The sequence below is a fragment of the Littorina saxatilis genome, linkage group LG4, assembly GCF_037325665.1.
Source record: "Littorina saxatilis isolate snail1 linkage group LG4, US_GU_Lsax_2.0, whole genome shotgun sequence".
In the NCBI taxonomy this organism is placed as follows: domain Eukaryota; kingdom Metazoa; phylum Mollusca; class Gastropoda; order Littorinimorpha; family Littorinidae; genus Littorina; species Littorina saxatilis.
This window is the reverse complement of record NC_090248.1, coordinates 35,218,566-35,243,565: the sequence shown is the minus strand read 5'-3', so window position 1 is coordinate 35,243,565 and position 25,000 is coordinate 35,218,566. Positions and strand designations below refer to the sequence as shown.

Here is a 25,000-nt window from a genome sequence, read left to right as displayed (position 1 = left end):
GCTGCGCGGGTGCCCTGAACCAGAGCACTAGAATAATTTGTTATCGGGGTGAAGCCAGTGGCGCACAAAGAAATTCATGCTCGAACGCATGTGAAAAGGTAATTACTAGTATCCTTAAATGTCAGTTTCATGGTACTTTCCGGCTTGCAGGTTAACCAAGTACAACATTCACTTCAAGTTAAAAGACAGCAGGTTTACAGAGATAACCACATGTTATCTGTCTTTCACACCATCATCGTAAGAACAAAGTTGCTATAACTATAGGTATTTGCCGATAAGATTATGCCTTAGTTTGTGAGTGTGTGTGTGTGTGTGTGTGTGTGTGTGTGTGTGTGTGTGTGTGTCGTGTACTGGTGTGTTTGTGTGTGTGTGGGGGGGGATGCGTGAGGCTGGGGTGTCGTGTGTCGTGTGTGTGTGTGTGTGTGTGTGTGTGTGCGTCAGTGTGTGCGTGCGTGCGACAGTGTGTGTGTGTGTGTGTGTGTGTGTGTGTTTGTTTGCGAGTGTCTTTGTGTGTGTATGTGTGCGTTCGTGTGTGTGTGTGTGTGTGTGTGTGTGTGTGTGTGTGTGTGTGTGTGTGTGTGTGTGTGTGTGTGTGTGTGTGTGTACGATGTTTGGTGCGCCATGCCTCAAAGTTGAACTGTTGACGATGATTCAGGAACTTGATAATTTAGATGCTCCATATTTCCAATACAAATAAACCGTGCGGCAAATACCTTTCCAGCACAGCACGTTCAATTCTAATAATCGTAGCAGGGATGACTGTTCACAGCCGGGAATCGGAAATGACTTATTTAAGAAATGATTTTCTGGTAGTTATTGCGATTTTCAAAACCATTCAGGGTGTCAAAAACATAGAACATACCTTGAAAAGGTCAAATCTACTTAGTTTCCAGGCAGGTTTTCCTGATACCGAAAACGATCAACTTTCATCGCAGTTCTCTTACAATCATGTAAGTCAGTGACACTCGCAATTCTTTCATGTTGACAGGGACGAGTGCAGAAATCTGTGAAGTGCTGTTTGCACAACATGGCTGTTACCTGACGCTGCCTGCGCGGGTCAAAAACTGCTGGATGCCTACAGGACAGGGGCAGTGCAGTTACCACAATTATTATTACATGTATGAAACGTTTAGTGCCGACTATGAGCGGACCGAATCGACCCCCCCCCCCCCCCCCTGTGCATAAAATATCCCCACAAAATCAGCACATGTTATAGATCCAGACTTTCCAGCGAAAGACTTGGAAAGACACGGATACCTCGCACGCACTAACTCGTAACTCAAGTTTTGACTAAATGTTTTAACATAGAGGGGGAATCGAGACGAGGGTCGTGGTGTATGTGTGTGTATGTGTGTGTGTGTGTAGAGCGATTCAGATCAAACTACTGGACCGATCTTTATGAAATTTGACATGAGAGTTCCTGGGAATGATATCCCCGGATGTTTTTGTTTTTTTCGATAAATACCTTTGATGACGTCATATCCGGCTTTTTGTAAAAGTTGAGGGGGCACTGTCACACCCTCATTTTTTAATCACATTGATTGAAATTTTGGCAAAGCAATTTTCGACGAAGGCCGGACTTTGGTATTGCATTTCAGCGTGGTGGTTTAAAAAGTAATTAATGAATTTGGTCATTAAAAATCGGGAACTTGTCATTAAAATTATTGTTTTTATTAAAAATAATTTCATCTTATTCTTCGTCATTGTCCGATTTTAAAAACATATACATATGTTATATTTGGATTACAAACAAGCTCTAAAAATTAAAAATATGAAAATTATGATTAAAATTAATTGTCCGAAATCGATTTAGAAACATTTTCATCTTATTCCTTGTCGGTCCCTGATTCCAAAAACATATAGATATGATATGTTTGGATTAAAAACAAACTCAGTACGCTAAAAAGAATAGAGATACAGAAAAGCGTGTTATCCTGCTCAGCACGACCATTACCGCACTATTCTGGCTTGTCGATTTCACTGCCTTTGCCACGAGCGTTGGACTGACGAAACTACGAGTATGCGGTCTTGGTGAAAAAATGCAGTGAGTTCCGTTTCATTCTGTGAGTTCGACAGCTTGACTAAATGTTGTTATTTCGCCTTTCGCGACTTGTTTATCTAAATAATTGTTCTCTACGTTTTACTCAGAACAGTACCTAATATTGACAGACTGTGTGATGATATCTTCTGCTATGGTCTGTTGAGACAGTGATATTAAAATCGAGACCGGAGGTCGAGATTTTGATATCACTGCCGAAACAGACCAATAGCAGAAGATATCATCACACACACAGTCAGTCAATGTTAGATATATTGCTAATTCTCTGGACATTTTGTATTTACTGTAAAGAAATTACAAAAGTATTTGTCTCAGTTTTGGCTGTTCCATATCCCTCCCTCTGATTATTATTTCGTTTTATTCACTCTTTTCTTGTACTTTTCAGTATTTCAAAATGTATTTTCTTTTAAAAAGTCTTCAGTCACTTGCTCAACTAAATTCTGGGATAGGCTTAATTACATTTTCATATATATTTGTTTGTTTTTAAATGTAGGTGTTTTTGTTTTTGAAGTGGGGAAGCAATGAAGAGGTCGTCGATATCAAAACTGAAATCGACGGAAATGTCGTCGATATCACTTTTGCAGTGAGCTCAGTTTTGCCCAATTGACCAATGGAAATCCACGTAACATATGAAATACACGTAGCAATATAACAGTATATTATTTCAAAAGAACATGTAGTATTCCTTGACAATTAATTTGTATTGCAGCACACACGCACGCACACACGCAAGCAATCATCCACACACACACACACACACACACACACACACACACACGCACATACACACACACACACACACACACACGCACATACACACACACACCGTCAACACAACACACTACAACACTACACACAAACGCACGTACGCAAGCAAGTTGTTGCAAGTTGTTGTAATTAAGGGAACACAGTCTAATGTTAAAAAGATTCCTGCCGGTGTTCCACAAGGATCCGTGCTAGGCCCGCTCTTATTTCTGGTTTATATTAATGTTATTGTAAAGAATATTGAATCCGAAATTAAAATGTTTGCTGATGACACAAACATGTATCTTGCATTAAAAGATGTAGACAGACGAACCAATATATTAAATCAAGATCTTAATAAAATTAGCAAAGTTAAATTTAACGAGACTAAGACTGAACTGTTAAATAACCAACGAGATTTAATCCCCCCTCAACCCTTGGTTTTCAACAATGTTCTCTTGCAGAAAGTAGACCAGCACAAACACCTTGGAGTGATTTTACAGAGCACCTGCAAGTGGGATGCCCACATCCAAAGTATAGTTAAAAAAGCGAATTTACTGATTAATTGTTTACGATTTTATAAATATAGATTAAGTCGAAAAAGTTTGGAAATAATGTACAAGTCTTTTATTTTACCCCATTTCGACTATGCAGATGTTGTTTGGGATAATTGCACTAAGATAATGGCAGATGCATTAGAAAAATTACACTTAGAAGCCCTACGAATTATAATAGGTGGAGTTAAGGGCACTAGCCATGCAAAGCTGTATGAGGAAAGTGGGCTATGTAGCCTTGAAGAACGAAGGAAAAGACATAAATTAATTGTTTTTCATAAGATGATACATAACAAATGCCCCCAGTACTTAGTAAATGTATTGCCCCCTCTTGTAGTTGACATTAATCCGTATCATAGACGAAGACCATTAGAAAGATATGTGCCTCCCTATAGAACCGATTTATTTCGCAACTCTTTTATCCCCAAAACGACTGTACTATGGAACACCTTACCAGATAACGTTAAAATGACCACCTCCTTGAGCGAGTTCAAAAATTATTTGTTAAATGCTGATTTTAAAGTACCATGCCATTATTATTTTGGAGCAAGATTTGAACAAGTACATCATTGCAGATTGCGTATTGGTATGAGTGATTTGAATTTTGATTTATGTAAGCGGCACCTTAAGGATTGCTCTCAAAGCGACTGTGGTTATCCCAGCGAGACTGCTGAACATTACTTATTGCATTGTCCCTTGTTTAGAGATATAAGATTATTGTCCATTGATAATTTGACAAATGGTTATAAGTATATCGAAATATTATTGAAAGGCATCCCGCAATATTCACGAAATGTCAACCAGACCATATTCATAACTGTACAGGACTATATTAGACAGACGGGCAGGTTCCGTAACTGAGCCTCTATACTCCACTCATTACATTTATTAGACACTGTCATGCGACATGCTGCCTGACAAATTTTTCCCCATAACCTCTCTCATGTTCTTTTGTTGTTTTCCGACTTATCAATTATGTCTCGATTTATGCGCAATGTAGTGACTTTTCCTCTGATCACAATACGCATTAACTTTGTGCGAGTGTCTTATGTGCACTTATTACAATTGAAAAAATCCCCTCAAATATTGGCGCTCCAAGTCTTCTTCTTCTTCTTCTTTTTTTTCCCTTAAGCTAGCTACTAGCTAGCTGCCCTTTCCCCACCTCCTGTATCACCAACCCGTTCCCATTTTCTGCTTGTTTGTGTATCTGTTTTGTCTTTTGTTTTGTTTTTCGTTTCCTGAAATGAGCTAATGTACTTATTCCGCCATCATGCTAACCTTTGTTTTGTAATTACTATGATTGCTTAAAATAAGCATTATATGCTTGAGTATGTAATCATCCATGCATTGTTCTTGTCATGATTAAAATTGAATAAAGTTTTGTTTAAACCAAACGCACGTACGCACGCACGCAAGCAAGGCATCCACGCACGCATGTACGCCACACATACGCACGTACGCACGCACGCAAGCAAGCATCCACGCACGCATGTACGCCACACATCAAGGCGTGACACAAAGAGGACGCTATAGCCGGCTCATTGAGTGTCGCCAAGAAATAACACACGTCCTTTCTACACTGAGGGTTTTACTAAATGTGGCAAATATGAGTGGGATCAAGCTTCTGTATATCGACATTCGTGGCAGGGCGGAGTTTACTCGGATGGTGTTAGAGGCAGCTGGACAGCAGTACGAAGACGTACGATTCAGTTTCGAAGAATGGCCACAACGCAAGTCAGGTAAGTAGTGCATGTGGAGGTTATACTTAGAGCCGGCATCTTCATGACAAATATACACCAGGTATACGCCTATGATAGCATTAAAGGCCAAACAAAAATATAGTGTTGGTTTAGGATAACGTGACCTAAAAAGATAGGGTCGGTAGGTCGGCTTTAATAAAAATAAAAAAATCTAACATTTATTCGATTTTAAAGCTAGGCGGTTACTTCCCTAAATCTCGGTATGGTTCGCAAAAGATGCCAACGGGTTTTTTTAGTTTTTTTAGAAAAAAATTTTTTTTTGGGTCAGCGGGAAAAAAATAGGGTCGGCCGGGTTACCTTAAACCAACATATTTTTGTTTGGCCTAATATATTCCGGCCTGCATGGTCATTCACTGCAAAATGAATAGAACAGGAGGTCGAGGCTTCAGGGCTTGCCGCCAAACCGTATTGATTGCTGGTTATGGGCAGAATATACATGCGCAGTTTCAGCGGCACAGACGACGCACGGCCTATCATTTATGCCGCGATAGGGATTATGACGAGTACTTGGCCTGTTTTCCTTTCATGCAACGTGTAGCGGGCTGGGATAATCTGCAGTGCATCGTCGGTCCTGCTGAAGTTTCATATGTGAGTGGAGCCCCTTATCGCACTGAGTTGCCCTACAATGTTTAACTGAACCAAGGACAAACAGTGACTTGCAGAACTTCGCTAAAAGCTCTGTTATGCAACGTATGTGTACAATGACTTTTAGTTGGCCTTCAGCTGTCAATATCATCCACTTCGAAGCACCACATACTTTTCAGAAACTTCGATTGCTCTCTTTTCTTACTGACTGGCTATCAACGAAGCACTTGTATCCTTGGCACAAAGGGTCAAACATCCAAAAAATAAGCCCTTAAAAAAATAAGGCCTTATTTTTGAAAATATGCCAATATTTTTGAAAATAAGCCCTTATTTCTAAAATAAGGCCTTATTTTCCATTATTAAGGCCTTAAATCTTTAAGCCCTTAAAAAGATATGGGCATAAAAAAGCCCTTATTTGAAAATAAGGCCTTACGAGAAATAAGGCCTTATTTCTGTAAGGCCTTAATAAAAAATAAGGGCATAAAAAAATATGGGCATAAAAAAATTAGGGCATAAAAAAATAAGGCCTTATTTTTTTTTTACCAATCATGAAGCTGAATAGAATTCGGCTGCGCCGCTCATGCGCAGAGATCTCATAAGAAACATGGCGAATGGGGGGTTCAGAGATTGTGATGAATTTTTGAGAAGAATGTGTTCTGAAATTGCAAATTGCAAGAGAATTGGGGTTTTGGCGAGTTTGTGCGCGCTTTCGAATGCGTGAAGCCATGCTGTATCCGCTCGATGTTATGACGGATGCTTTGAACGAGAGGCGGCGAGTTTGTGCGCGCTTTCGAATGTCCGGATGCGCAGTAGCGATGCGCAGAAAAATATGGGCATATTTTTTTTAAGGGCTTATTTTTTTATGGGCATATTTTTTAAGGGCTTATTTTTTTAAGGTCATAACAGAAATAAGGCCTTATTTCATTATGCCCTTATTTCCTTATGGCTGTAAATATTTAAGGCCTTATTTCTAAAATAAGGCCTTATTTATAGAAATAAGGGCTTATTTTCAAATATATGAGCATATTTTTTTAAGGGCTTATTTTTTGGATTTTTGACCCTTTGTGCCAAGGATACACTTGGGAGTCGGGTGGCCGTGGCCCTGGACCCAGGCCGCTGCTTGAGTGTTCGGGTACGTGTGTCAGTTTGGCACTGACATTCTGGGTGCGCATGTACTCTTGCAGGCCGGGCTGCTGTGAACCTTGCATAAAGGTTACGGGCGCACGCTTTCAACATTTTACAGATAGATAGATATAATGTGAAGTCGGAGGAGGTTTGTTAACGGCTTGAGACAACCGACACACACAGTCACAGACAGACACAGAAACATACACAAAAACACACACAGACACATACACACAAACACACATAGACACACACACACACACACACACACACACACACACACACACACAAACCCGCGGCGGTACGCATACCCGCCCGCACGCCGTGCACGCACACACACACACACACACACACACTGCACACACACATACACTCACTCACTCACACACACACTGACACACACACACACACACACACACAGACACCGTGGCACACACACGCATTCGGCGGCGCACCCCGCCGCTACCGTGAACATCCACACATACATGTATACCAACCACGCGCCACAGTCCACACCCGAAGATATTACTGAACATACCCCCCATGCTTGGCAGCGCCAACAAATAAATGTGACAAGATTTCAACATAATCGAGAAAAAAACATATTGCCAACTGCAGCGAAGAAAATATTTGTGTCAAGATGCGTGTCGACAAGTTAAATCTGACACGGCATATTTATCGTCATTGCTGTAAATCTTTCATTGCATGTATGATAAAGCACATGTGTTTGGGTGATAACAACTTTCATTACTAATATAGGTCCCTGCCACAGGTACTCGTATTTTATTGTTATTATTACTACGCCGATCCGTGTAAACGCTTTGCGTTGAAATACTGATTACTTACAAGATATTTTTGGCCGGTAATTTTCGACATTTTCGTCCCTGAATGAAATCAGTTTGATTTAACAGATCAGTTCGATTATCCCTCCCTGAACAGCGTACCGGTGTAACACGAGAAAATTACTCCCACGAGATTTTTACTCCGGAGTAAACATTTCGTACGAAAAAGTTACTCCCTTTACGAAATAAGCACTCCCCCATTGCACGAGAAAGTTACTCCACAAGACAGGTGAGTTCCGAGTAAACATTTCGTTCAAAAATGTTACTCCCCTGACGAATAAATAACGAATAAATTACTTCACCCCAACACGAGCAATTTAACTTCCCATGCCAGGTGTACGAAATTTTTACTCCCTTGTCCCCTGTTAGTTCTTCAGTGGTGGTGGAAGGGGTGGAAGGAGGGTAGCGCGACATTCGTGTGCGCGAGATCACTTATTGGCATTATCCCTTCGCCCGCATCCCATTTTCGCGTACGAGATTTTTACTGGAAGTAAAAACAAGTCGCGTAAGGCGAAAATACAATATTTAGTCAAGTAGCTGTCGAACTCACAGAATGAAACTGAACGTAATGCCATTTTTCAGCAAGACCGTATACTCGTAGCATCGTCAGTCCACCGCTCATGGCAAAGGCAGTGAAATTGACAAGAAGAGCGGGGTAGTAGTTGCGCTAAGAAGGATAGCACGCTTTTCTGTACCTCTCTTCGTTTTAACTTTCTGAGCGTGTTTTTAATCCAAACATATCATATCTATATGTTTTTGGAATCAGGAACCGACAAGGAATAAGATGAAAGTGTTTTTAAATTGATTTCGACAATTTAATTTTGATAATAATTTTTATATATTTAATTTTCAGAGCTTGTTTTTAATCCGAATATAACATATTTATATGTTTTTGGAATCAGCAAATAATGGAAAATAAGATAAACGTAAATTTGGATCGTTTTATAAAATAAATATTTTTTTTACAATTTTCAGATTTTTAATGACCAAAGTCATTAATTAATTTTTAAGCCACCAAGCTGAAATGCAATACCAAAGTCCGGCCTTCGTCGAAGATTACTTGACCAAAATTTCAACCAATTTGGTTGAAAAATGAGGGCGTGACAGTGCCGCCTCAACTTTCACGAAAAGCCTGATATGACGTCATCAAAGACATTTATCAAAAAAATGAAAAAAACGTATGGGGATATCAATCCCAGGAACTCTCATGTCAAATTTCATAAAGATCGGTCCAGTAGTTTGGTCTGAATCGCTCTACACGCACGCACGCACACACACACACACACATACACACACACATACACACACACATACACCACGACCCTCGTTTCGATTCCCCCTCGATGTTAAAATATTTAGTCAAAACTTGACTAAATATAAAAATGGGGAGTAAAAATTTCGTGGAGGGAGTAATTTTTTCGTGCCTTGGGGAGTTCTTTTCTCGTACGAAAAGTGTACTCGGAGTAAGAATTTCGTACGAAATATTTACTCCGGAGTAAATTTTTCGTGGAGTAAAAATTTCGTGTTACACCAGCTCGACGTTTTTAATAAGGATTGTATCTAGCCTAAACTACAATACTGTTCCAATTGTAGAAATAGGAGAGAAAAGGGGACTATAGAAATGTTTTGCGCCGGAATTACACTGACTTACGAAGTCCTCTGCGGACATTCGCTATGCTGTCCGTTTGAGATACAGCCGCTGGCAATGATATCGCTCCGGCTGGTAACTTGATTATGCTAATCTGTTAAAAGGTGAACAGCCGCAAGCTGCCTGTCCTGGGTGTGGTGGCATGGTTGCAAACCCCAAACTGATCTGTCCGTGAAGCACACGTTATTGGGCAATGTATTGACTCTGACACCAGTTCAGTTTTCGCCACGGGTATCCCTTCAATGTTAAGAAGCTTAATACTGCATAATAATACACGCACACACCCAGACCCAGACACAGACACACACACACACACACACACACACACACACACACACACACACACACACACACACACGACACATAACTCTACACCAAATTTCTACATCAGACGCCCATGCTATTATGATATGACTGCTGAGACGGAGGGGTGTATTTGAAACGCCATCGAATGAGGTCAGGGTTGCGTTGTTCTGACACACGCGTTGTGCTGTTTTTGCTAAGCCCCGCCCCTTTTTCTGTTGCATGATGGGAGAGGCCGGATTGGCCGTGACGTGTTTAAAAAAGGCACATGCACTAAGTTGATCTAAGTTAGAGCCTAGCTGAGTCAGCCGTTGCATCGAGTCTCTGTGTCTTGCCCAAAATCCCATAACCAACACATCTTTCTTCAAGCAAAAGCGGACTTTGGCAACTATGAGCGGGATAAAGCTTGTGTACTTTGACATTCGTGGCCGGGCAGAGTTTATTCGGATGGTGTTAGAGGCAGCCGGACAGAAGTACGAAGATGTGCGATACAGTTTCGAAGAGTGGCCACAACACAAGTCTGGTAAGTTATCAATCAATCAATCAATCAATGAGGCTTATATCGCGCATATTCCGTGGGTACAGTTCCGGCGCTCAGCAGTGATGCCGTGTGAGATGAAATTTTATACGGCCATTAATTGCAGCCATTTCGGCGCATATTTACCTTTCACGGCCTATTATTCCAAGTCACACGGGTATAGGTAGACAATTATTAACTGTGCCAAAGCAATTTTGCCAGGAAAGACCCTTTTGTCAATCGTGGGATCTTTAACGTGCACACCCAATGTAGTGTACACGGGGGGGAGTTCGGACACCGAAGAGAGTCTGCACACAAAGTTGACTCTGAAATAAATTTCCGCCGAACCTGGGATCGAACTCACGCTGACAGCGGCCAACTGAATACAAATCCAGCGCGCTACCAACTGAGCCGCTATATCCCCGCAGAGGTTATCTATATACGACTAGTGTCTGTCTGTCTGTCTGTCTGTCTGTCTGTCTGTCTGTCTGTCTGTCTGTCTGTCTGTCTGTCTGTCTGTTCGCGATGCACGGCCAAAGTTCTCGGTGGATCTTTTTCAAATTTGGACACACGTATTCAGCTACATGTGAAAAGTAAATATGCGCCGACATGGCTGCAATCTACTGGCCGTATAAAATTTCATCTCACACGGCATCACTGCAGAGCGCCTAGAACTGTACCCACGGAATATGCGCGATATAAGCCTCATTGATTGATTGATTGATTGATACACCCCGGACACAACCTCATCGATGAGATATTTCAACACGTGCTCTCAGCGCGCAGCGCTGAACCGATTTTGGTTTTTTTGGGTCTGATTTTGTTTTTTTTTGTCTGGATCCACTACCAGTAACTCTTCCTTATCTTCTCCAGTGTTTTCAGCCGCGATTATCTCCCTTCCTCCGTGCGGTGCGCCGGCAAAGCCGGCGTACACCCGGCAAAGCCGGGTCCCAGGCGCAGCCTGGTATTCGGCTCTACTTCTTCCCGGCGAAGCCGGTACCCGGCGAAGCGGGTAATCATCTGGTATAGTATACATGTATAAACAGCTGCCCGATCATGTATTACACGGGCTGGGCAATACACATTATGTTAATGACACATTCAAAGCCGCAGAATCACTACGGCGGAACAGTAGGTCGAGCTGACCGGTCATTCTGGTTGGTCAGAGCAAGTCAGTCCCCGGTGTAACACGAAATTTTTTACTCCACGAAAAAATTACTCCGGAGTAAATATTTTGTACGAAATTCTTACTCCGAGTACACTTTTCGTACGAGAAAAGAACTCCCCAAGGCACGAAAAAATTACTCCCTCCACGAAATTTTTACTCCCCATTTTTTTTTTACTTCCAGTAAAAATTTCGTACGCAAAAATGGGACGGATGTGGGCGAAGGGATAATGCCAATAAGTGATCTCGCGCTCGCGCTACCCTCCCTCCACCCCTTCCACCACCAAGACTAACAGGGGACAAGGGAGTAAACATTCCGTACACCTGGCATGGGAAGTTAAATTGCTCGTGTTGGGGTGAAGTAATTTATTCGTTATTTATTCGTCAGGGGAGTAACATTTTTGTACGAAAATGTTTACTCGGAACTCACCTGTCTTGGGGAGTAATTTTCTCGTGCAATGGGGGAGTGCTTTTTTCGTAAAGGGAGTAACTTTTTTGTACGAAATGTTTACTCCGGAGTAAAAATCTCGTGGGAGTAATTTTCTCGTGTTATACCGGCATGAGGAAATAGTTATTTTCTTCAAAGGACACTCACCATGCTACACTTGCTCATGTGCGCTCAGGAAGGCAGTCATACTGACAAACAGACAGAGATCTAGGAGGGGGGGGGAGAGAGAGAAAGAGAGAGGCTGAGAGAGAGAGAGAGACCCGAGAGAGAGAGAGAGAGAGAGAGAGAGAGAGAGAGAGAGAGAGAGAGAGAGAGAGAGAGAGAGAGAGAGATGGTCACACGCACTGCACACACACACGCACGCGAGCACGCACGCACACAAATACGGCCAAAATGACTGTCTCTGACAACATGATGTTGATTTTTGTGTTTCAAAAAGCTCGTACGGCCAAAATGACCGTCACTGACAACATGATGTTATTTTTTTCCCAGAAAGCCCGTACGGCCAAAATGACTGTCACTGACAACATGATGCTGATTTGTGTGTCACAGAACTAGAAAGCCCGTACGGCCAAAATGACAGTTAGTGACAACATGATGTTGATTTTCTGCCTCAGAAGGCCTTTACGGCATAATTGACTGTCACAGTGACAACGTGATGTTGATTTGTGTGTCCCAGAAAGCCCGCACGGCCAAAATGACTGTCACTGACAATGATCAGTGTTGCATTGTGTGTCTCCATAAGCCCGTACGGCTAAAATGACTGTCATTGATAACATGATGATAATTTGTGTGTTACAGAAAGCCCGTACGGCCAATTGCCGTGGGTGGAGTACCAAGGCAAGCTGTACGGACAGAGCAACGCTATTGCTGCCTTCTTTGCCAGGGAGTTTGGTAAATCTCTGTCTCTTTGTCTGCCTGTGTATGTGTGTGTGTGTGTGTGTACGGTGTGTGTGTGTGTGTTTGTTAGTGTGTGTGTGTGTGTGTGTGTGTGTATTTGTAGGTGTGTGTGTGTGTCGGTCGGTCGGTCGGTCTGTCGGTCGGTCTGTCTGTGTGTGTGTCTGTCTGTCTGTCTGTCTGTCTTTCTGACTCTCTGTCTGTCTATGTGTCTGTGTGTCTGTGTGTCTGTGTGTCTGTGTGTCGAGTCTGTCTGTCTGTCTGTCTGTCTGTCTCTCTGTCTAGCTGTCTGTTTCTGTCTCTCTCTGCCCAGCTCTGTCGGTCTCTCTGTCTCTGTATCTCTCCTTCTGTCTGCACGTCTCAGTCTGTCTCGCTGTCTCTGTTTGTCTCCCTCTCTTTCTCTTTGCCAATCTCTGTCGGTCGGTCTGTCTAGCTCAGTGTCTGTTTATGTCTCTCTCAGCCTCCCTCTATCTTTCTCTCGGTCGGTCTGTCTGTCTGTCAGTCTGTTTGTCTGTCCCTCTCTTTCTCTTTGCCAATCTCTGTTGGTCTGTCTCCCTCTCTTATTCTTTGCCCATCGATCTCTGTCTGTCTGTCTGTCTGTGTCTGTCTCTCTCCCTCTGTCTCTGTAACTCTCTCTCTGCTCTTGTGATTGTGAGTTTCTTCCTCGCACTCTCTCTAAACCACTCCTTCCTCAAGGAACAAAAACCAAAAATAAACTTCTTCTTCTTCTTCTTCTTCTGCGTTCGTGGGCTGAAACTCCCACGTACACTCGTGTTTTTTACATTTAGTCAAGTTTTGACTAAATGTTTTAACATAGAGGGGGGAATCGAGACGAGGGTCGTGGTGTATGTGTGTGTGTGTGTGTGTGTGTGTGTGTGTGTGTGTGTGTGTGTGTGTGTGTGTGTGTAGAGCGATTCAGACTAAACTACTGGGCCGATCTTTATGAAATTTGACATGAGAGTTTCTGGGTATGATATCCCCGGAGGTTTTTTTCCTTTTTTCGATAAATACCTTTGATGACGTCATATCCGGCTTTTTGTAAAAGTTGAGGCGGCACTGTCACACCCTCATTTTTCAATTGAATTGATTGTAAATTTTGGCAAATCAATCTTCCACGAAGGCCGGGGTTTGGTATTGCATTTCAGCTTGGTGGCTTAAAAACGAATGAGTGAGTTTGGTCATTAAAAATCGGAAACTTGTAATTAAAATTATTTTTTTTATTAAACGATCCAAAAACAATTTAATCTTATTCTTCGTCATTTTCTGATTCCAAAAACATATACATATGTTATATTTGGATAAAAAACAATCTCTGAAAATTAAAAATATAAAAATTATGATCAAAATTAAATTTCCGAAATCGATTCAAAAACTATTTCATCTTATTCCTTGTCGGTTCCTGATTCCAAAAACATATAGATATGATATGTTTGGATTAAAAACACGTTCAGAAAGTTAAAACGAAGAGAGGTACAGTAAAGTGTGCTATGAAGCACAGCGCAACCGCTGCCGCGCCAAACAGGCTCGTCACTTTCACTGCCTTTTGCACTAGCGGCGGACTACGTTCAGTTTCATTCTGTGAGTTCCACAGCTTGACTAAATGTAGTAATTTCGCCTTATGCGACTTGTTTTTTGTTGTACGAGTGGAATTTTACGTGTATGACCGTTTTTTACCCCACCATTTAGGCAGCCATACGCCGTTTTCGGAGGAAGCATGCTGGGTATTTTCGTGTTTCTATAACCCACCGAACTCTGACATGGATTACAGGATCTTTTTCGTGCGCACTTGGTCTTGTGCTTGCGTGTACACACGGGGGTGTTCGGACACCGAGGAGAGTCTGCACACAAAGTTGACTCTGAGAAATAAATCTCTCGCCGAACGTGGGGACGAACTCACGCTGACAGCGGCCAACTGGATACAAATCCAGCGCGCTACTGACTGAGGCTACATCCCCGCCCCTACACAAATAAACACAACATCCAACACTCTCAAAATATACCGAAAGACAAAAGTGCAAAAGCCGGAAAGCCGCACTTACCTAGATGGATGATTTATAAGACATTATCTCCACGATCGATTCGTGCCCAAAGCCCCGTATGCAAACTATAAATCCCTTCCTTTTATCTTACAGGATTTTTCGGCAAGACCAACCTGGACGGACTGCGGATAGGCGAGGTGGTAGGGCTGTGGGAGGACCAAATACAGAACATCGTCAAGTACCGTTGGACGAAGGATGAAACACAAAAGGTGTGTGGGTTTCCGAGCATGGGTACAGGCGAGGGAAAAGCTGGGTTCCCCTATATGCACAACGCAGTGTCAGATAATATCGAAAGAACCATAATATTGACAGAAGTTACAAAAAAGAAAAAGAAAATGAAGAATTAATGATATGCAAAACCCACACATGTGGACAACATTAATTTTGTGTAATGCTCAAAGGACTGCTCTCTTGTTAATTCGCGAATGTGTGTTAGTGTGTGTGTGTGTGTGTGTGTGTGCGTGTGTGTGTGTGTGTGTGTGTGTGTGTGTGCGCGTGCGTGCGTGCGTGCGTACGTGCGTGCATGCATTAACATATATGAGAGCGTGCGTGCCTGCTTGTGGGTATTAGAACTGGTATTCATTTGCTGGTATGGTCATCAAAGTGACGATGTGTATCTTTGCACAGGCTGAGTTCCTGAGAAAAGCTCTGGAGGAGGACCTCCCAAAGTATTTTGGATTTCTGGAGAAGCTGCTGAAGGATGGAGGGTCCTCCGGATACTTCGTCAACAATGCTGTAAGTTCCTTCACTGACTATCCCACCACCTTTCCTATCCGTCCACAAACTTATCGAAACATAAGATTGGACAGGTCGCATTAAAGTCAGTTTAGTCTACAATTCTAGGCTAACTAATACAGGCTTACACACAATTATGTTAGTTGTTGTTTTGTGTTTTTTGTTGCCGTACGCCCCTTCAATCACCTAGTAACTTTCCCATTCCTTCCCCAGTAGTTCTAGTTTGAGGCCACATGATTATACAAAGAATCAACAGCTAAGCTTATATATATCTGCACATTGATTTATGTGGATGAACTTAATTTTGAGTCAATATATTAAGAAGCTCGTGACAAACGAGGCAGTAACAGACCTACTCAAGAACCTATGACGGACCCATACAATACCCCCCACGGCTCCATACGAGGCACATCAATCAATCAATATGAGGCTTATATCGCGCGTATTCCGTGGGTACAGTTCTAAGCGCAGGGAATTTTTTTTTCATTTTTTTTCATTTTATGCAATTTATATCGCGCACACATTCAAGGCGCAGGGATTTATTTATGCCGTGTGAGATGGAATTTTTTTTTGCACAATACATCACGCATTCACATCGGCCAGCAGATCGCAGCCATTTCGGCGCATATCCTACTTTTCACGGCCTATTATTCCAAGTCACACGGGTATTTTGGTGGACATTTTTATATATGCCTATACAATTTTGCCAGGAAAGACCCTTTTGTCAATCGTGGGATCTTTAACGTGCACACCCCAATGTAGTGTGTACACACGAAGGGACCTCGGTTTTTCGTCTCATCCGAAAGACTAGCACTTGAACCCACCACCTAGGTTAGGAAAGGGGGGAGAAAATTGCTAACCCACTGACCCAGGGTCGAACTCGCAACCTCTCGCTTCCGAGCGCAAGTGCGTTACCACTCGGCCACCCAGTCCATAATTATATGAAACAGACCTCTACAAAACACACCTCACATGATGTATAGACATAGACATATAAACAAGACCAAAGCGATGTCTTCACGATAACCTTGATGCTTAGAATGTCGAATTCATTTTCGTTTCCAGCTAAGCCTTGCAGACCTGTACGTGTACGACATGGGAGACAACTTGCTGCAACTGAAGAAGGACGCGCTGGAGAGTTATCCCCTCTTGCAGAAGTTACGTCATAACGTGGAGGCGAACCCCAAACTGAAAACCTACCTGGCCAACCGCAAGGAAACCATTTTCTAAGTCGGTTAAAGGTGCCTTGTTTCTCTTGTAGACTATCTTGTAAATCACAATGTATACATGGCTGGCGAGTAGAAATGTTCATCTTCTCACCAAATGCGAGGAGTAAAGTTGCCAGTGAAACAAATTGTAGGTTCGGCTAGTAAAGTTTGCTTTCTGTCTAGTAAATGTTCAGAATCACTAGCCAAAGGCTAGTACACCATTAGTTTTACTTTCAGGGCTGATATAGCCGTCTGGGCTTCTGCACGGGGTAGAGAATCCTTCTGCTGTCTCGCTCTGTTAGTCACTCTGCCGGCCCCGCCCCCCCCCCCCCCCCCCCCCCCGCCCTGCTGTCCCCTACCCCCGCCCTCTCCCCTCCGTTCCGTACATAGTAAGTTAGCAGTCACGTGTTGCTCATGAGCAATACTTATAGCTATCCCGTAATCCCGCTTGGATTGGATATTGGATTGGATTGGATAAGATTTACAGTCCAGTGAGGTTACCCTCATGGAAATTCGGGCTGCTTTCTCCCCGGGGAAAGCGAGCTGCCATACATACGGCGCTACCCATATTTTTTTTTCCCCTGCATGCGTGTATTCATGTTTCCTGAGACTTAATGCCGTGTGAGATGGAATTTTATTTACTTTATTCCAAGTCCCACGGGTATTTTGATGGACATTTTTATCTATGCCTATACAATTTTGCCAGGAAAGACCCTTTTGTCAATCGTGGGATCTTTAACGTGCACACCCCAATGTAGTGTACACGAGACCTCGGTTTTTCGTCTCATCCGAAAGACTAGCACTTGAACCCACCACCTAGGTTAGGGAAAGGGGGGAGAAAATTGCGGCCTGACCAAGGCCTGAACAACCTCTCGCTTCCGAGCGCAAGTGCGTTACCACTCGGCCACCCAGTGAAATTATCACTTATCCTGGTGCAGCTAGTTGAAGGTTAGGCTATATGTTTGCATCCCTCCTTTAATACTCGATTAAGATCGACGGTAACCTAAATCTTCTGTCGTGAGATTAATTCGTTATGATATTATCCAACCTAATAATTATAATAAAAGCAGCATTATAAACCTTGTTGCAACACGAATGTTTTTACAATAAAGTCATACTTTGCAAGATGATGATGGAAGTGTGTGTGCGTTAATTGTGCCAGTATGCCCATTGGTGTGTGTGTGTGTGTGTGTGTGAGTGTGTGTGTGTGTGTGTGTGTGTGTGTGTGTGTGTGTGTGTGTGTGTGTGGGGGGGGGGTCATGCGTTCGTGTGTGGGTGAAAAGAGACGGAACAGAAAAACCTAAAAAGCAGAAAAGTGCAAGCATGCACGCACGCACACATGCATGCACGCACACACACACGCACACACATACATACACACACACACACAGACACACACACACACACACACACACACACACAAACACACACACACACAAACACACACATACATACACACACACACACGAGCACATCAATGGACGTTCGGACAGAAACATACACAAAGAAACAAGTCGCGTAAGGCGAAAATACAATATTTAGTCAAGTAGCTGTCGAACTCACAGAATGAAACGCAATGCCATTTTACTCGTAGCATCGTCAGGCCACCGCTCATGGCAAAGGCAGTGAAATTGACAAGAAGAGCGGGGTAGTAGTTGCGCTAAGAAGGATAGCACGCTTTTCTGTACCTCTCTTTGTTTTAACTTTCTGAGCGTGTTTTTAATCCAAACATATCATATCTATATGTTTTTGGAATCAGGAACCGACAAGGAATAAGATGAAAGGGTTTTTAAATTGATTTCGACAATTTAATTTTGATAATAATTTTTATATATTTAATTTTCAGAGCTTGTTTTTAATCCGAATATAACATATTTATATGTTTTTGGAATCAGCAAATGATGGAGAATAAGATAAACGTAAATTTGGATCGTTTTATAAATTTTTATTTTTTTTTACAATTTTCCGATTTTTAATGACCAAAGTCATTAATTAATTTTTAAGCCACCAAGCTGAAATGCAATACCGAACCCCGGGCTTCGTCGAAGATTACTTGACCAAAATTTGAACCAATTTGGTTGAAAAATGAGGGCGTGACAGTGCCGCCTCAACTTTCACGAAAAGCCGGATATGACGTCATCAAAGACATTTATCAAAAAAATGAAAAAAACGTTCGGGGATTTCATACCCAGGAACTCTCATGTCAAATTTCATAAAGATCGGTCCAGTAGTTTTGTCTGAATCGCTCTACACACACACACAGACACACAGACACACACACAGACACACGCACATACACCACGACCCTCGTTTCGATTCCCCCTCGATGTTAAAATATTTAGTCAAAACTTGACTAAATATAAAAAGACACTCACAGTATGAAAAAAATTAGCAACGCGAGACCGAATGAGAGAGAGACAGAGACAGAAACGGAGAGAGACACAGAAACACAAAAACAGACAGAGAGACATGAAGAAAGAGAACGATAGAAATCCAGCCAGGCAGAGAGTGAGAGACCGAGTAATAGAGAGAAAAGAGAGAGAGAGCGAGGGAGAGAGACAGAGACAGAGAGTGACAGACAGAAAGAGAGAGACAGAGACAGAGAGTGGTGACAGACAGAAAGAGAGAGACAGAGACAGAGAGTGACAGACAGAAAGAGAGACAGAGACAGAGAGTGACAGACAGAAAGAGAGAGACAGAGACAGAGAGTGACAGACAGAAAGAGAGAGACATACACCCAGCCAGTCAGACAGACAGACAGAAAGAGACAGACAGAGACACACACACATACAGACAGAGAGTCAGAGACGCCGAGAGAGACAAATCAGTAACCGGCATAGACTGACACAGACTGAGAGACGTCGACCAAGGACACAGTCAGCCTTTATGCCGACAATGACTCGGAGTTCAAGCACTGAGTGTGTGAAACTTGAAAAGCAAACATGTGATGTACGACAAGGTAATATAACCATAAATGGAAATCCATTTAAGATAATGTCTGTCAGGCAAACAATATAACTAGCCTGAATTAGTGTTGACGTGCGCTTATCTGGCTTTTGACAATTGCGTTCTCCCTCCCTCTCTCTCCCCCTCCCTCACAGTCTCTCCCTCTCAGTCTCCACTTTATCTCAGTGTTTTTCCCTCTCTACCCTTTAAAGGGATTCTATTGATCTGATTGTTTGAGGGGGAGTGTCTGGCAAATTTGACGAACATGAAGATTATGTACCTTAATCTAGACGTACACCTTATGGTAATGACATTAAAATGAGTGAATGCGCTTCGGGGCGCTGTTTCTCTCCGGTATTGAACACAAAAAGTAGTCGAGAAGCGTCTGGCGGCGAGATATATGACACTGCGGCCTAGTAACCGCATCACGTCCACTGACAAACAAGGGAAGTAACTCAGTGAAAGTAACTCAACAATGAGTACTCTTTCTTTGCCTATATTTTTACGACTTTTAATTAAGGTTGTAAAACACTTGATTTTTGCAAAGTGAAGGCAGCATTATTTGTAACGCAAAATCTTACGGGATAACTTTGGAAGCAATCTGAGGGCATTGTTATCTCAGGTAGTATCCCTTTAACGTTATCAATCAACCTTGCCCTCCATTTGCCTCGGTCTGTCTCAACCAGCCGCCGGTCCATTTGTAATAGCGCCTTAGTTCCTGCACTTGTGGCGATGAGACAGCATTTTATCTCACGTACGTTTTATGCACTTGTGAAAAAAATTGGGGGCGTCTCCAGCAGCTCAAAAGGAAGCAGGGAGTTTAAGCCTCTGAAATGCACAGAAGACAGACGACAGAACAGTAAGAACGAAGAATCACTGACAGAACAACAACACTGCACAACCCACAGTTGACACGGACAGAGGAGCAATGGTTGCTCAAAATACATAAATAAATTATTCTGTACACAATTCAAAATCAAATGATAATAAACATCGAAAGAAGCTAATACAATTTACAAAGCAAGGTCTGTGGCGTAATTTTGTCGGGATTTCTTTCTTTTCTTCATTTGGTGTTCAACGTCGTTTTCAACCACGAAGGTTATATCGCGACGGGTCGGGATTTCTTCAGAGCAGAGTCGGAACACTTCGGCCAATGGCGGTCGTGTAAGTGAATTTTGAATTGGGTTAAACATAAACCTTCACTTATTATTTTGACCATCTTCCGTTCACAAGATGAGTCTTTGCAGCAGAACTGAGTTTTCTGATCACTAATCAAAAGTCGCGTTCGCGTCACGTACTAACACAAAATGTACATCTGTACTGCCTACATCCACAGTGAGATTAATCTCGGTGTGTAACATAAGTACGTATGCGTAAAAGCTGCAATCTCGCCACGTAAACTGAGAGTGAAGTGTCGTTAAGGCCTAAAAAAAAAATAGGTGTGGTTACGGTAACCCGACCTACCCTAATTTTTGGGGCCGATCCTATAACTTTTTATGACATTTGTCAAAAAAAAAAAAAAAAAACACCGAGTGCAGAAAAACGCAATGAAAGCGAAATCGCCCGAGTCGCACACTTATTTCCCTGTCAGGTAGGTTTAATTTGTACACATTAGAAAAAAAGTTTAAAAAAAAAAGTGATTGCCTACCTACCTACCCTATTTTTTTTGTGTGGCTATGTTACCGTAACCACACCTATTTCTTTTTTTGGCCTAACTAATATCTGTGAATAATCAAATCTGGTTACACTTAATACCAACTTATCTTTTATATTCGATTGTGTGCAGCTGCAATACAATATAACACACCCTCTCCTGTCAACAGACAAGTTACAGCGCGTGGCATCCACTCAAACCTATTGTTAGTATCCAATATTGACGGACTGTGTGATAATATCTTCTGCTATGGTCTGTTGAGACAGTGATATCAAAATCGAGACCGGAGGTCGAGATTTTGATATCACTGTCTCAACAGACCAATAGCAGAAGATATCATCACACAGTCAGTCAATGTTAGATATATTGCTAATTCTCTGGAAATTTTGTATTTACTGTAAAGAAATTACAAAAGCATTTGTCTTAGTTTTGGCTGTTCCATATCCCTCCCTCTGATTATTATTTCTTTTTGTTCACTCTTTTCTTGTACTTTTCAGTATTTTAAAATGTCTTTCCTTTCAAAAAGTCTTTAGTCACTTGCTCAACTAAATTCTGGGATAATTACATTTTCATATTATATTTGTTTGTTTTTAAATTTAGGTGTTTTTGTTTTTGAAGTGGGGAAGCAATAAAGAGGTCGTCGATATCAAAACTGATATCGACGGAAATGTCGTCGATATCACTTTTGCACTGAGCTCAGTTTTGCCCAATTGACCAATGGAAATCCACGTAACATATGAAATAGCAATATTCAGATCTATCAGTATCTTAGTCTCGAGAGGTAGTACCGTGACTTCGTATATTTTCACTAGTGCCATTCTGGAAAAGTGTCTCCGCTGATCGGTTTGTGGTGATTTTGCAGAGGAATTATTCTCGTGTATATTAGTTGAATCCCCATGGAGAATATCAAGCTTCACTACTTTGACACACGGGGAAAAGGAGAGTTCATTCGTCTGCTTCTCCACGCTGCCGGACAGAAGTTTGAGGACGTCATTGTGCCGTTAAGTTCTTGGGGACCTGAGGGTAAAGCAGGTGAGACAATCTTCCTTTTGTGCTGTTTAGATAAATTGTTATATGCAATCATGAACGCGAAGATTAAGGCGTACAGAATAGGTGCATAAGGAAAGTGGACATTGGCAGATTGGATTATTGGCACTCGGGTTGGTTTAATTTTATCTAACATGTCTCCTGTAATTCGCCGACCACACGTACTGGAAGACATTCTATTACATTGTGGCATAAATTCCTACACTGGACACAAATAGTTAAGGATATTTTTGCAGGGGTATGGCATAATTATTATTCAACAATTTTTCGGTCAGAAATATATGTATTTGAAGAGTTGCTTTAAAACTAGGTTCGTGACATGTTGCTTTAAACTTAGGTTCATGACATTTGAGCGATATTTGGGCATGACATCAGTGGTCCTAAAGCCTTACCCACATCTACCCTCAAGAATGGCGTTTTTTGACAGTATGATTCACTTCCAGTGGTGGAAACGTTGAATAAAACCGAAGAATGTTTCACTTATTTTGTTTGGAGAACAGCAAGACGTTTTGTTTTTGAACGCGTTTATGCAGGGTAACTGCAGCTGTTACGATGTATAAACATGCATAATATCAATCAGATTTATTCGTTGTTTCGACGACTCAAAGTAAAATAGTCACACCGTCAACGATCGCCATTCTTGAGGCGGGTAAGGTGTGTCAAGGACATGTGACGTCAAATATTGCTCAAGAGTAATGAACCCATTTTTTGATCAGAAGACCTTCACATGCACATTCTGTTTTTGACAGGGCTGATTGGTATTAAGCTTTACCCTTAAACACATTATCTTAACTTTTGTGTCAAGTGATTGTCATATTACTGTCTGTATAGTAGAAGTGTGTGAGTGTGTGTGTGTGTGTGTGTATGTGTGTGTGTGCCGCCAGTGTGTGTGTGTGTGTGTGTGTGGACGCCTCATCGCCTGAAAAATAGACACTCAGGCAATAACAATAGCGAAACAATAACAAAACACTACACTACTCTCAGGATGTGTTTGCAGCACACATTTCCTTGGCCTAGCACAGCAAAAATAAAAAGTCGCATTCGTGTCACGTGAAGCCAGAAATCGTACATTCTTAACTGCCTACAGATACAGCGAGGTTCATTGACTTCCCAGCGTGTGCCACTGGTGTTATCGCTGTCAGGCTGTAATCTTAGTGCAAAAGGGCACACAGGCTGACAGAGAAGTGTCTATAGTTGATATCTGTGAATAAGCAAACCTGGTTAGACTCTAACAACATTTTTAGGTTCAAGTGTGGACAATCTGTAAATAAGCAAACCTGGTTAAACTCTAACAATATTTTTAGGTTCGAGTGTTGACAACTGCAATCTCCATAGGTGTATGAGCATCAAGCGATCTTGAGGATCTGTCTCCGATAACACACACTCTAGGCACCTGTCAGTGGACAACGTGAAACATCCTTTCACAACTGTTGTTAGTTTGTGCTATCTATATCTCGTCAAGAGGCAGTACAGTCACTTCGTATTTTTTCACTTGTGATATCCACAAAAAGCTTCTCCGCAGATCGGTTTGTGCTGAGATTGCAAAGGATAAATTCTGGTGTGATCATCATCATGGATAATATCAAGCTTTACTACTTTGACCTGAGGGGGAAAGGGGAGTTTATTCGTCTTCTTCTTCGCGCCGCCGGACAGAAGTTCGATGACGTAATTGTGCCAAGAAGTTCTTGGGGTCCGGAGGGTAAAGCAGGTGAGAAGATTGACGAGAGAAACCGTGCGTTTCTGAATACACGCAATTATTTTTTTTCATCTTCATACTGATGTACCACGATCCTCTGCACTATAGTTCAGCGAAACAATGACATGTTAAAAAGCTTCGTGAAGGAAACATTAGAAAAACTGTTCGTGGCGATTTTATTCGTGCACAAGTGAATTATAAAAACAAGTAATAGACTCGTGATTAGAGTGTTCCCTTTTCGGTACATTGTAATCTTAAATGTTCTCTAACCACAGACTCGATCTGTGCTATGGTCCAATGAACTAAGTAAGGGCAGTATGGTATCCAGGCTTGTCAGTAGTTCTAAGAGAAGAGGAGTAAGCCTTTAAAACAGTTTCTTGATAAAGCAAGAGAAGATACTCCATATCAACATCTGGTCAAAAGGTAAAGGACATAGTTATAAGACGAAATTCATGGGAAATATTCTATGTATTATTTATTATTAGAGTTTGTTGTTTGTTTCGCCATAGACCACTGCAGAAAATACTTGCCACTATGATTCCACTGTAACTGTGAAGTAATGGCTATCTTATACCTAGTCCATTGTAATTGTAAAAAGCAGACGACAATCCAAATAGGAATCAACCATGTCGCAATGTGACCATTTGTAGATAAACGAAATGAAATCGAATGAAGAAAGAAAGCGCAAGTAAACACCGTATACTACATGCCCTGGCTTCGTGCGTTCTTTTCACAGTCCTTGCACTGCAAAGATAGTCATTTGTCATTGTTTTGTCATGACATCGTGTGTTTGTCCTGGATGTCATCGAGCGTCTGCAAATGACCACGGTGCCCCGCAATGTCTGCAAGAAGTTCAAGCAGAGTCAAGTCATCGGTACTTTTGAACATAAACTGCAGGGTTTCATTTACTAGTGCGCCCTGCGCCATTGGCGCATTAAATCTGAAAATGTCCCATCACAATTTGCGTCAGTGCGTCAAAGGGCGCATTGAGATTACGTTCCACTGCGCCAGCAAATGTACACTTTACA

General features: G+C 42.0%; 2 protein-coding genes across 5 annotated transcripts in view; both read left to right on the top strand.

The window, feature by feature from the left end:
- Nucleotides 1-963: 963 nt before the first annotated feature.
- LOC138964592 (probable glutathione S-transferase 7) lies at nt 964-16,955 on the top strand. 2 transcript variants are annotated; one of them, XM_070336591.1, is made up of 6 exons: nt 964-1,118; nt 5,005-5,096; nt 12,552-12,644; nt 14,780-14,895; nt 15,314-15,421; nt 16,487-16,955. In XM_070336591.1, exons 1-6 carry the CDS (start codon nt 979-981, stop codon nt 16,649-16,651), a joined length of 714 nt encoding a protein of 237 aa, XP_070192692.1. In that variant the 5' UTR covers nt 964-978; the 3' UTR covers nt 16,652-16,955. The 2 variants fall into 2 exon arrangements, with proteins under 2 accessions (XP_070192692.1, XP_070192693.1); XM_070336592.1 differs by lacking the exons at nt 964-1,118; nt 5,005-5,096 and adding an exon at nt 9,882-10,143.
- A 5,107-nt stretch (nt 16,956-22,062) lies between these two features.
- Nucleotides 22,063-25,000, top strand: part of LOC138964594 (glutathione S-transferase 3-like) — a 7,176-nt gene continuing 4,238 nt past the window's right edge. Inside the window, exons 1-2 of one of the 3 annotated variants that reach the window (XM_070336595.1) lie at nt 23,408-23,520; nt 23,581-23,984. In XM_070336595.1, the coding sequence (XP_070192696.1) occupies nt 23,849-23,984 (136 nt within the window). In that variant the 5' untranslated portion in view covers nt 23,408-23,520; nt 23,581-23,848. Of the gene's footprint in view, nt 22,262-23,402; nt 23,985-25,000 lie in introns of those variants that run through there. The other 2 variants (XM_070336596.1, XM_070336594.1) reach the window with 2 other exon arrangements.